This window comes from Polyodon spathula, chromosome 6 (assembly GCF_017654505.1).
Source record: "Polyodon spathula isolate WHYD16114869_AA chromosome 6, ASM1765450v1, whole genome shotgun sequence".
NCBI classification, from domain to species: domain Eukaryota; kingdom Metazoa; phylum Chordata; class Actinopteri; order Acipenseriformes; family Polyodontidae; genus Polyodon; species Polyodon spathula.
The window spans coordinates 5729368-5743209 of record NC_054539.1 but is presented as its reverse complement, the minus strand read 5'-3'; the positions used below and the strand labels follow the sequence as shown (position 1 = coordinate 5743209).

Here is a 13842-nt window from a genome sequence, read left to right as displayed (position 1 = left end):
ACAGAATGTACACCAAAGTTTGGTTGAATATGTATATAATATACATTAGCTTTCAGAATCAAAAAAGTTATCTTTTTAGGTGAGAAGAGGAAACTGAGGTGAAGAAAGTTCCTTTTACAGGACAGTTCACCCTCCGACAGTGAAAAAAAAAAATAATAGCAAAGGTATCTGGAGATGAATGAGAGCTGCTGTTAAAGTAGTTTGTTGAGGATTTAGCATCTGCTGTCCTTTAGGAAAGCTGGTGTATTACAGATAAATATTCATCTTAAATAATTGTGGGATAGGCATTTGCGCACATGTAGATTTATACATGCACTGCAGTGGAACGTTTTAAAGTATACATATCAAGGCTGAATATCAACAGAGAACACAATCTGGGTTACAAGATATTATTCCAGGCCCTGGATAACAATGCAGACCTGCCAGGAAACACTCCATCATCTTAAACAGTGTCTGACTGTGTCTGGTCAACTGTATGCACATTTAAATACGAGAAATCCTGTATGTGAACAACACTAACCCTACATAAGCTCTTAACATCAGCCCAGACAAACATTCTAAACATGCATATCGCTCTCAGTAGATACTGTAAAACTCGTGCTTACTTTTTTTTTTGTTTTGTTTCCGATTTGGGTTTTAGATTTGGTTTATGATGTAATGTTAAGTCTTCGGATGAGATGTAAAACCGAGGTCCAATTGTAAGTGACTCTGCGTCAGCAGTTGTGATGCATCGTTCACCTCATAGTCTCTGTAAGTCACTTTGGATAAAAGTGTCTGCTAAATGACTAATAATAATCATAATAATAATAATAATAATAATAATAATAATAATAATAATAATAATAATAATAATAATAAATAGTAAAGAAGTTTGTTTATTGTGAGGGATTTTTTTGAGCTTGTTACCACTTTGTACAACAGCTTCTTCTTATTGCTTGCTTTAATTCCAGTTTCTTTTTATTTTTTAATTACAAACCATACTGTAAGTGTATAGCCTGCTCTGAAATGCTGTTGTTAAGCACTCAATAACTATATCCATTCCAAACCATATTGGCCACATGTAACAACAGAGTCATTTGTATTGATCATGAGGAAAGCTTCATGCCTTTTCTTGTGAATGAACACATGTGAACCTTTTGATGTTATAGCAGAGGAATGGAAGAAGAGCTGACCTGAAGAGTTCAGTTCACAAAGCAGTGATTTAATAAGAGACGAGGGCAGTATTAGGCAGCTGAAAGGGGGGATTTGTGGTGAAAACAAGAATGCTTTTGAGTTGTTATGTGTTTGTGGTCTCACGATCTGCTTATCACTAGGTCATCTCCTTGTTTATCACAAAGTTTATCATTCTGTTTCAATTAGAACCCTATTAGCTGACTTGTGGCAGGGCACACCCCAGGCAGGAGCTCTGCATTCTTTTTATTACGATGCACCTACATTATGGAACCTGCTGTCCAAACGGGCTTGATTGTGAGTCTCCAAAAGTTGTTTTTAAGAGCAGTAGACTAACATCGTCCTTGATTGCTGTGGTATTTGCTCATTGGTTTTGTTTCATTTAAGCGCAAGGGCCTTCAAATGTCATTTGAACTGACTGTTTTACGCTGCCCCCCCTTTCTGTTTTACACTGTCTCCCCTTGCTGTTTTACACTGTCCCCCCTTTCTGTGTTACACTGTCCCCCCTTTTTTGTGTTACACTGTCCCCCCTTGCTGTTTTACACTGTCCCCCCTTGCTGTTTTACACTGTCTCCCCTTTCTGTGTTACACTGTCCCCCCTTTCTGTGTTACACTGTGTCCTCTTGCTGTTTTACACTGTGTCCTCTTGCTGTTTTACACTGTCTCCCCTTGCTGTTTTACACTGTCTCAACTTGCTGTTTTACACTGTCCCCCTTTCTGTGTTACACTGTCCCCCCTTGCTGTTTTACACTGTGTCCTCTTGCTGTTTTACACTGTCTCCCCTTGCTGTTTTACACTGTCTCAACTTGCTGTTTTACACTGTCCCCCCTTTCTGTGTTACACTGTCCCCCCCTTTCTGTGTTACGCTGTCCCCCCTTTCTGTGTTACACTGTCCCCCCTTTCTGTGTTACACTGTCCCCCCTTGCTGTTTTACACTGTCTCCTCTTGCTGTTTTACACTGTCTCCCCTTGCTGTTTTACACTCTCCCCCCTTTCTGTGTTACACTGTCTCAACTTGCTGTTTTACACTGTCTCCCCTTGCTGTTTTACACTGTCTCCCCTTGCTGTTTTACACTGTCTCCTCTTGCTGTTTTACACTGTCCCCCCTTGCTGTTTTACACTGTCCCCCCTTGCTGTTTTACACTGTCCCCCCTTGCTGTTTTACACTGTCTCCCCTTTCTGTTTTACACTGTCCCCCCTTGCTGTTTTACACTGTCTCCGCTTGCTGTTTTACACTGTCTCCGCTTGCTGTTTTACACTGTCCCCCCTTGCTGTTTTACACTGTCCCCCCTTGCTGTTTTACACTGTCCCCCCTTGCTGTTTTACACTGTCCCCCCTTGCTGTTTTACACTGTCCCCCCTTGCTGTTTTACACTGTCCCCCCTTGCTGTTTTACACTGTCCCCCCTTGCTGTTTTACACTGTCCCCCCTTGCTGTTTTACACTGTCCCCCCTTGCTGTTTTACACTGTCCCCCCTTGCTGTTTTACACTGTCCCCCCTTGCTGTTTTACACTGTCCCCCCTTGCTGTTTTACACTGTCCCCCCTTGCTGTTTTACACTGTCTCCCCTTGCTGTTTTACACTGTCCCCCCTTGCTGTTTTACACTGTCTCCGCTTGCTGTTTTACACTGTCCCCCCTTGCTGTTTTACACTGTCCCCCCTTGCTGTTTTACACTGTCCCCCCTTGCTGTTTTACACTGTCTCCCCTTGCTGTTTTACACTGTCCCCCCTTGCTGTTTTACACTGTCTCCGCTTGCTGTTTTACACTGTCCCCCCTTGCTGTTTTACACTGTCCCCCCTTGCTGTTTTACACTGTCTCCCCTTGCTGTTTTACACTGTCCCCCCTTGCTGTTTTACACTGTCCCCCCTTGCTGTTTTACACTGTCCCCCCTTGCTGTTTTACACTGTCTCCCCTTGCTGTTTTACACTGTCCCCCCTTGCTGTTTTACACTGTCTCCGCTTGCTGTTTTACACTGTCCCCCCTTGCTTCTCTTTCTAGTGTATTTTGTTTGCAATCATTCTAAGTAGTTTCTGCTGTCAATTGATCCCAAGTGAGTGGTAACAGCTTGTCCAATGTAATGAAACTTTGCAGGGACATTTATTATATGAAGAGCAAATGTACCATAATGTTCAAATGCTGAAAGGGTGGGTTTTCACTATTTTTTTACAATTTTTGTAAAGAAAAATGTTCTATATGTCTCATCCATATTTTGCTGTGTTTACTTTGTAACATGTTTGTTTTCCTCCTATTTAGGTTGCAACAGCAAATTTAGCCTGGACCTCTGTGGCTGTACACCAAGTCCAGGTAACGTGGCCTGTATCTGTCTCCTTCTAAATCCTAAAAAGGTTAATGAAAGTGTGTAGACATTGAATTTAGCCTGGACCTCTGTGGCTGTACACCAAGTCCAGGTAACGTGGCCTGTGTCTGTCTCCTTCTAAATCCTAAAAAGGTTAATGAAAGTGTGTAGACATTGAATTTAGCCTGGACCTCTGTGGCAAAGTGGTTTGATAGTGTACAGGTGCATGTGATCAGTGAACAGACAGACAATTAAAATCTGTTGCAAAGTTTGTTTAATGACATTTTTGTGTCCAGTGCCTCATGGCAAAACAAACAGTAAACAATAATGAAGGTAAGTAATACAGCAGCGTATTTGCCCCACAAATAATAGTCCTGTTTTTATTATACACCCACACAAAACACATACACAAGTTAGTTAGTGCGTGAATTAGTGCTAGTGGTGCAAATACCGTTATTTGCGATACGAGTGCAGTGCTGTTCCAGTGCTGGCCTCTGGCGACAGCTCCGGAACTTGCTAGCTGTCTAGTGATAACAAGCAACAAATAGACCAAACAAACAACACTCACGATACAGACACACGAAACACAGGTCCTTCCGGGTCACTTTTCATAAACCAAACAAAGGAACAGATAACATCGCTTCAACCCCCTATTTACACCGGCACTCATGACCCCTTGGTAAACAATTGCAGCCGCTCCTCCAGTCTGTGGCTGCCACATCATTTCCCTTCCGGGTCATTGAGTTAGTGCACCGAAGCTCCATCTCTCTTCTACATCACCGTCTTCCTTTTAACCCTTGGAACGAAGTGTCAGGTGAAGTAGTCCAGAGTACTCTGTTCCTGTCACTTAGTGCCCTCACAGGTCGGGAGGGAGATTTACCAGCAAGAACCATTGTCTTTCTGTCACACTGTACACCAAGTCCAGGTAATGTGGTCTGTCTCTGTCTCCTTCTAAATCCTAAACAGGTTAATGAAAGTGTGTAGACATTTTTTTCAAGGGATCTTTTTTTATTTTTGCTTATACCTGAGGTAGACAAAAACAACTTTTATCATTTCTCATATTGTATTGTCTTGAACAGAAAGTACTACTGTTTTTTATGTCTTTTTTTTTTTTATTTTAGATTTATGTCTTTGACTTTCTGGGCTTCAAAGCCCGGTCCTGCGTGGTCTATGAATTATTTTATTTGGTATTAAATGTTTTTCACATGGTGTAACTCAGGCCTGCCAAACGGATGGTTCCTAAGCCGTATATGGCTCATTGAACTACACAGTGTGTTTTTATTTTTTTATTTTGATATATATGATGGCTGGACAATCTGTTCTTTTTGGTAGAAGCAGTAATGCAAAAATAAAAAATGACGGTGTGTGTATACATTTAAACATGCTTAATGAGTATAAATACTGTTGCTGTGGGCAGTCTGGATAAACTGCCTTTTTTCTTGTTTGTGTTTTTTAGTTTTGTTTCATTGGCTCTTTAAGAACTTTAAATATATGTACATTTGTATGTACTGTGCATGGCAGCCGATTTTTTAATGGAATAATAAAAACATACACACAAAATCACTGTTGTAATAGAGACATGTTAGAAATTACAATTTTATACAATACAGCCCTCAAAAAACACATAATGATTTAGAAATAGTCTGTTTAATATACCACTGCTATATTGAGTTTGTCCTTTAATTCATTGTTGCAATGTATACAGTATGAACAAGCCTATTACGACCCACGTTTAGTTTATTAATTAAAAATAACTTTTACTGAATTGTTTCCATTGTGAGCAACAGTACATTTCTAATTGGCTAAAACATGCGAGAACTACACATATAAGAGAAGAATCCGTAGCGCCGGAACCAATTGGTCAGCTTCATAAAGAGAAACGTCTGTGCTCTGCATGGATAATAATATTTCTTTTTTTTTTTACTAGGCGTTTCTTTGGAACAGTGAGATGCAGCATGCTGTTTTTCACTGAAATGCCAACTCTTTCCCACATGCTACAAATTGTCTTGCTCTACATTCAGTATTGCTCACAAATATCTGTAGTGTCATTCCCAAAACCATATGAAAGCTTTGACTGCGGTTGGGTTTGGGCCTCAAACAGACTCTGAAAAGTCGATTGCAGATTTCATACATGAGCATGATGTCACCATCAGGGTTGGGGTCAATTCCTGCTTGTCAATTCCAATTCCTTTTTAAAATCAGTTTCCAATTCCTTTTTAAAATCAATTCCCAATTCCAATTCCTTTTTTAAAATCAGTTCCCAATTATTAATTCCTTTTTAAAATCAGTTCCCAATTCCAATTCCTTTTTAAAATCAATTCCCAATTCCAATTCATTTTTAAAATCAATTCCCAATTCCAATTCCTTTTTAAATCAATTCCCAATTCCAATTCCTTCGAAGGAATTGGACATGGAATTGATATTTTAAAGACATTAATAATTGTTGTGATTGTTCAGCTACTTTCATTTTGAAGCCAGTTTAATTGACTAACAGTGACTTCAATTGAAGTAATTTGTTGCCATTGTGGGAAGCGTGTTTTAACAGTGTACTGCTAATTTTGACCAATGCTGACCCAGTCCTTACACAAGTTTCCAACGTCATTTTGCAGTGTGCTATACTCTCCGCCCCTCTATACTGCATTTTGCCACATTTTGCTACCGTATGCCTTTACCCTTTTTGTAATGGGAAAACAACTACATTTTTGGTGATTTAAAAAAAAGAGAGAATGTTAGTTACAGTGTAAAATGTGTTTGAAATGAAAACGTTGATTCTGTTAGCAGATTATATCCTGTAGCTGCACTGTTTGGAGTTAACGAAGTTGATCATCGGCCAGGCTGTTTGGGTGGTGGCCTGGAAAAGCACCAGATGTGATTCAAATTCAGCTGTAGTCTGTGGGGAATAAAAACATGCACTGATCCTGCTGGGGGTCTAGACACTGGAAAGAGATGCCCTTTTGTTTATGGCTCTTGATCTTCTCTGCAGGTGTGCAGAGGTCTTGCCAAACAAACTGAGCTCAATGACTTCCTGCTTGACGTCTCTAAGTAAGTGCCATGCTTTTAATCATATAGCAAGAACTTAAAGGATATGCTAGCTAACTCAGAAAGCATGTGGGTGGCATAAGAATATAAGATCATTTAATAGAGAGGCAGACATAAAACCCATCAATACTCGACCAGTTCCTCCAATAGTAGCTGATTCATCCCAAAACTTTGTCAAGTCTGGTCTTAAAGGATTCCAGTGAATTAGGATCAACTTCATGGCCTGGTAACTAATTCCATACATACACACGCACACATCACAAAAAAACAGTGTCTCCATATGGATATAGGATTGTGGCATTAATAATATAAATACATTCAAGACAACAGTAACAGATTAACTTACCCATTTTGAATGGTAAATTTCCTGACGATTGGAAACCTGCTGTAATAATTCCAATACATAAGTCAGGTGATTAATTACAGACCAATCAGCATTCTTCCAGCATTATCTAAAGTCTTGGAAAAAGTAATAGCTGGACAATTGATAGATCATTTGGAGTCTATCGTTTGGAATCTGCATATTTTTTTTTATAGAAAAGGTAAAAGCAAACTTGGATAAGGAGGTGTAGTTGGGGCAGCATTGTTGGACCTTAAGAAGACATTTGACACAGTTAACCATCAAGTTCTTTCTAAATTACACACATTTAACTTTTCTGAATCTGCATTACAGTGGTTTGAATCCTCTTTAAAGGATAGGACCCAGTGTGTCTCAATAATGTTCAATCTCATTTTAGAAAGTCTGTTGCTGGAATCCCACAGGGGTCTGTTCTGGGACCCTTACTATTTAGTTTATATATTAATGACCTTCCAGACATATGTCCAGGTGTGAATTTGCAGATGTATGCTGATGACACGTGTCAATGAGACCGCTTCTAAACTGACTATATCAGACTGGCTGATTTCTTCATGTTTGACTCTAAATGTGAAGAAAATAGTCAGCTTGTGTTTCTCCACAAAGCACCCAACAACTAATCATTTTAACAGTCAAATTGACAGGAAAGCAATTGAGAAAGTTTCAGAAGTCAGATTTTTTGGAATTATCATTGACACATGTTTGAAATTTGATAGTCACATAAAAAAGGTTAGTAGGATAGTGAAAATGAATCTAGCAAATTTTAGACATATTTGACCTAATCTAACTACCAATGCTGCTAAACTGTTTTTGCATACCTTGATTTTCCCCCCATATATCTTACTGAATTACCTCTTGGTCTCAAGCTAGCGAATCAGTAAAACCAATACGTTCTCTTTATATGTAAGGCATAACAATTTTGGATAAAAAAAAACAATGCAATATAATTGTAACATTCTGGGTAAATACCAGTCATTGAGTATCGACAATTATGTAAACTTTTCCTATGCAAAACTGGTATATAAAAGTTTGCAAGGCTTAAGTGCTCGGCCTTTGAAGGAATTCATGAAAAAGATCTCTGAAGACTCAAAGGCTCACAAGAGAGGCTGTGTGGGAATTGTAGCATGCAAATACTTAGAACAAGATCTGCTCAAACAGCTTTTTCAATAAAAGGCACTCTATTCTGTAACTCGCTTCCTTCTAAAATTAAGGTCTTAAATGATTTTAAAATCTTTTGCAACAAAGTTAAGATTTGGCGTAAACATACTCAGTTGTGTAATCATTAACTTATTTTGGATGTTTTTAGTAACTGTGTCACTGGTTAATAATGCATTAGGACTATTTTGTAAGTTGCTGATTATTATGTGTGTACAATAGGTAATTAGTTTTTTTTTTTTTTAATCAGTGGTTTATTTATTATTATATGAAATAATTCGAATTTTTCTGGTGTTTGTCTGACATATTTACGGAATGTACTAGTATTATATTGGTTATTTATGATTGTGACTCCAGCATTAATGAAATAGTTTAGGAGTTGGAACAGGAGCAGTAGGGGTATTATTTTATAATTGTGTTATCTTAATGACACATGTTATTATTGTATGTGTCCCTGACAAATCAATAAATAAAATAAATAAAACACATCAAGCACAAATAGCAACACATGCCTTCAATTCCGAGAGAGAGAGAGAGAGAGAGAGAGAGAGAGAGAGAGAGAGAGAGAGAGAAAGAGAGAGAGAGAGAGAGAGAGAGAAACTAGCATCACCATATAGCCTATTTGGTCAGCTACCGACAGGCTAGACACTCAAGCTGCTCAAGGTCATTATTCAACACTGGCATAAAGTCAGCCCAATATTTAGTTGGGTGCTGCATTTACTGGTCCATTTAGTGGTCTTTTACTTGTCGTTCCAAGCTCCAAATGCTGCGTTCCCACTCTTGCACAGACAAACACAATCCCCAGGATGGCCATCCAGTCTGTAAAAACATGGGCTATTTATATTCAGGTATGCAAATGGATCAGTAATTCAATTAGTCGGTGCCCAGTAAGGCAGATAAAGGGGAACGAGTGGAGAAGCCATAACATGATACAAATCAATTCTAAAGTGTCAGACAACATAAAGCGTGCAATAATCAAAATCAGTAAATACAATTATAAAAATAATAACACAAGTGCAAAATAAATGTGAACATGGTGCAGCTACAATTGTATTTTCCTTTTGAAAAGAGTATTAATCGAATAGATTTGTTTGTAGAATAAAAGTTTAAAATGACTACAGGATCTCATTCAGCCTTTCTATATCGTGTGCACCTCCTTGTTGTCACCTGCAGGAGGTGCAGTTCCCTGGTTAATCTCTAGAGAACCGCACACCCACATGTCATGAAACTTGGTGTGGCCATATATTAGCAAAAGTTTTTTTTAAAAGATTCCTAATATACAGTATATTTTTTCTGTCAGTATCTGCCGTTCTATTGCCAAATGTGTACAAAATCTAAATTATGTTTAATGTTTTTTTTAGGTGTAATAATTGTAAATGTCACAATATTGTAATAGTATAAAAATATATATAATAATTCATACACAATATATTAAATCTGTTAAGATTTATTTTTTCTCTTTGTGTTTTTACAGAACTTACTTTGATAACATAGTGGCAATAGATTCTCTACTTGAACATATTATGGTAAGTGCTTCTGTAGCGGAATACATTTCTCGCTGCATCTCAAAGTCTATTTGCTGTTTTCTACCGATTATATGACTGTGTGGTGTTCTCATTTTTGTAGCCCCTTCCAGTACATTGATTGATTATTTTGCCTGTATGCAATGAAACATGAGCGCTGACAGCGAATGTGTCACCAGTGGGGAATCGGTATCTGTGACTGTAGGCCATTGACAAGGGACAGCCATGACAAGACAAACTTCGATTTCAATCAGATTGCACTCTCTGACTAGTAATTTCAACTTACACAGACCACAAGGACAAAGATATGTAACAAAGAGGCCATGTGTAATTAGCATTGCAGACAAGTAATGTGTCTTATTCCCAGGAGACTGTTATTATAGGGTCAGGGTGGTCAAGGTTCCCCTTTAACCCGTTAAGGACCATGTTAATTTTTCTTTTGTGGCTTAGTGCTCCCAAGGTAAAGGCTGGTCAGCGGCAACAATAGCAACCCAGATGGAAAACTGTGATTCAGCGCTTTCATTCTGTCACAAAACATGAACAAAACAAACAGTTTAAATCAACAAATCAAAACAAAACCCCTTCATAAACAGCACCCACGCTTCGGCTATCTTCGTGCACAGGCTGCTGAGACTGGGAGCACAGCCTGCTGCTCCCAGTCTCTCTCTCTCTCTCTCTTACTCTCTGTGCACAGACTGGGAGCACAGCCTGCTGCTCCCAGTCTCTCTCTCTCTCTCTTACTCTCTGTGCACAGACTGGGAGCACAGCCTGCTGCTTCCAGTCTCTCTCTCTCTCTCTCTTACTCTCCACACAGACCGGGAGTACAGCCTGCTGCTCCCAGTCTTCTCTCTCTTACTCTCCACACGCCTTCGCTGAACTATCTCACTCTAAGCAAGCATCTCTTTGTCTTTCAAATAGCATGTGGCCTGGGGTTCATTGACAATCAAAAAATCAACAGCTGGCCACATTCCACATTTTTTCAATTGAACTTAATTTACATGGGTGTGAACAGAGTGTTCCAGGCTGTTCCTCCACACCTGAGCCAAGATGGCTGCCAATCACATAAAAACATTGTGCATGGCCTCTGCACTGCCACACTTTAAAAAAATCAGACCACAAGTTGTATTTATGTAATTTGATACATTACATTTAGACTGACTTTTTGTGGTTAACAAAACTAGAGTAAGTTATCATAACAATGTACAGTAGTTAAAGAGACAATTTAAACAATAGGAAGCAGGCAGGTGACGTCAGTTAAAAATGCTCCAAAAAATGACAAGGTAGCCTGTCTTCAAATGAGGACACTGAATCTGTTAATGGTCTCTTCATAGAGAGGCAGAGGTCCTAATTTTGGATTGGGTTAAAGTCTTCATTTATTGTCTTCAGTTCTCTTCCCTACATTTTCATTCCGTAAAACAAAAGTGAGAGGCCGTGTGATCCCTGTTAATGCAGTTCCTTTTATTGGATCAGCTGCTGTTTCTGTTTCAGATATATGCAAAAAACCTGGTGAATGCAGACCGATGTGCGCTCTTCCAAGTTGACCAGAGCAACAAGGAGCTGTACTCCGACTTGTTTGATATTGGGGAGGAAAATGAAGGGAAACCAGTCTTTAGGAAAACCAAAGAAATTAGGTGAGTACCACCTCACTGTAGGCTGGGTGTATACTGGTTATTGAACACCCTTGATGGTGAAACATTATGAAAATATAGTGTTTTCACTTTGGGATCTGGTGTGATATGAAGACTACAGTTTAGACAGAGGAAGCTCTTAAACCAAACTAGTATGGGTGACATAATGGAGCAATGGAAATGAAGAAGCTGTACTGTAACTAAAACTATTTATAGTAACTTAGATATATTGCATTTCAAGCTTACAGCATTCCACTGTAAGCATTTTTTAAAACACTGCTGACAATGAAATCCTCAAATTGCAGATCTGTTCCTTGTACCGGATTATGCTTTTAAATAGTTATGTCTACCCTGTCAATGTGGACATAATGTCTTTTTGTCAACAGCCTTGCTTCATCATCATAGCCTATTTTTCCTCTTACCGTTTTCTTTGTTTCTCTCTTTCTTCTACCAACATACTGAGTACCTAAGTTGCAAATAGTGCTGCACAGTCCTTGAGCGAGTAACCACTGATAAGCAATTCAAGGGCTGAATGCAGCAACACATTGTCACTAACACACTGTAAATTAGCTTCCATTGTTTGAATGTAACAAGGCGAGCACCCTTGTCTTTTTTTGAAAAGACAGGAAGTCTTCCATGACCGAAGAATATCTATCAAACATAGAACTGGAGATTTTGCAAAAAAAAAGTATTGTCAAATTTATAGAGCAGTTTTTCAGCCCGTTCCACCTGTGTCCTTGGTTGAACCAGAACTGCTCCATTCAGTTATTTAAGTTATTCTTTTTGTAATTTTGCCTGGAATGGGTTGAAAGAGCCAAAAGCTGAAACTATGCTCAGTTATCTAATGTTTTTGGGCTGACAATTGAAATGTGGAAAATCAATATGCTTTGGAAAATGCATTGTGTTAAAAAAGACAGCCTGGCAGAGGCTAGAAGTGGTTACATTAGAGGTTGGAGTCATGGGGATTATTAATGTGCATAGTGAGATGTATTCTGTTCTGCAGATGTATGCTCTGATTCACCGGTGCCAAAGGAAATTGAAAAACTCCAACTCTTTTTTTGTTCAGGTTTTCTATAGAAAAAGGAATAGCAGGGCAAGTGGCACGAACAGGTGAAGTCCTTAATATTCCCGATGCCTATGCAGACCCACGCTTTAACAGGTAAGCAGGTGAGAATTTGGATTAAGATTTAGAAATGCTTTGTAAAGCTAGCCTGGCTGCTGGGTTTGTCCCGAGTTATAGTTTTGGTAGAATTCTTGCAGTTATATTTACAGGAATCTGGGGAATCAGGTGACATAGAGGCAAGCAGCACACAGACAAACATACATTACACAATTACAAACATAGTTGCAATAGTTTCCATAACTGGCCAATGCACTTGAAGAAGTGGCACTCCTTTTAGGGTTAAACCTCATACAGCCTTATGTGTACCCCTTCCCCATATGATTGTTGATATTGAGGGTAAACCCTATTCAGAATGTTGCTTTTAACTTGATAGATCCCTTCATGAATAGTCTATATCTACTGTATGAGGGCTATTAAAATGTGAAGCTTCTTGTGTTTTTTTTTTATTATGAGTTTGATCATATTGATAATATTTTTTATTACCCCCCCTCCCCCCCGAAAAAAAAAACAGGCCCCACTTAGTATGTGTCTGTTTCCTGTTCTACAGAGAAGTGGATCTTTACACGGGCTACACAACCCGGAACATCCTGTGCATGCCTATCGTCAGCCGGGGAACAGTTATAGGTGTGGTACAGATGGTGAACAAATTAAGTGGAAGTGCCTTCAGTAAAACAGACGAGAACAACTTTAAAATTTTTGCAGTCTTTTGTGCTTTGGCCTTACACTGTGCTAATGTAAGTGGACCTCCGTTTTGCTGAAAGACTAGAGTGAACTGTAATATAAAACTATACTGTTCATTAGTCTGAACTCTTCATCAACTAACCTCAAATCTTTTATTGTTACTTAAAGTGAAGAGATTAATTTATTTTGAGTTTAGAACACCTGTTTACGCTGTTTGAAAATTTGTGTTTTTTTTTTATTTTTAATTTTTTTTTTTCTCAGGGTGGAGACTGTTACAAGGTAAAAAGAAAACTCGAGACTGTATAATATATATACTATAATATATATATATATATATATATATATATATATATATATATATATATATACACACACACACACACACACACACACACACACATATGTGTGTGTGTGTGTGTGTGTGTGTGTGTATATATATATATATATATATATATATATATTGATTAGGGTTAGGGTTTATATATATAATATAACTTTTGAAGGTGAAGGGTTGAAGGGTTCTTGCACAGGGACCATTAAATATTCACTGTCAGCTTGGCCTAAACGTGAATTAATTGAAATTGTAAAATAACAAGGGTGCACTGAGTTTACAAAGGTGTTTGTGAGAATTTTTTTTTTTTTAAGCCAATGCAACACAGCTTTCAACTGCTGAGATTCATTAAATGAGGACCCTTAGTAGACACTCTCATTTGCAGGCTGTTCAAAACTATTTTGGACCATGTTTGTCAAAAGGAAAATAAGAATGCAAATTGTAATTGCAGTTTCTGAAATCGTGGTAACTTGGTAAAATACTTGTCGGGTTGTCATGTACATTAGTTTGTTTAAAAATGGTGCAGACACAAAAGTAAATCCA

General features: G+C 38.4%; 1 protein-coding gene across 6 annotated transcripts in view; it reads left to right on the top strand.

Moving 5' to 3' along the window:
- LOC121316721 (cAMP and cAMP-inhibited cGMP 3',5'-cyclic phosphodiesterase 10A-like) overlaps nt 1-13842 on the top strand; it is an 84375-nt gene that overhangs the window by 56977 nt on the left and 13556 nt on the right. For all 6 annotated transcript variants that reach the window (XM_041251832.1, XM_041251833.1, XM_041251834.1 and 3 more), the window contains 6 exons: nt 3422-3472; nt 6448-6506; nt 9488-9539; nt 11025-11167; nt 12231-12323; nt 12835-13021. In XM_041251832.1, the coding sequence (XP_041107766.1) occupies nt 3422-3472; nt 6448-6506; nt 9488-9539; nt 11025-11167; nt 12231-12323; nt 12835-13021 (585 nt within the window). The remainder of the gene's footprint in view (nt 1-3421; nt 3473-6447; nt 6507-9487; nt 9540-11024; nt 11168-12230; nt 12324-12834; nt 13022-13842) is intronic.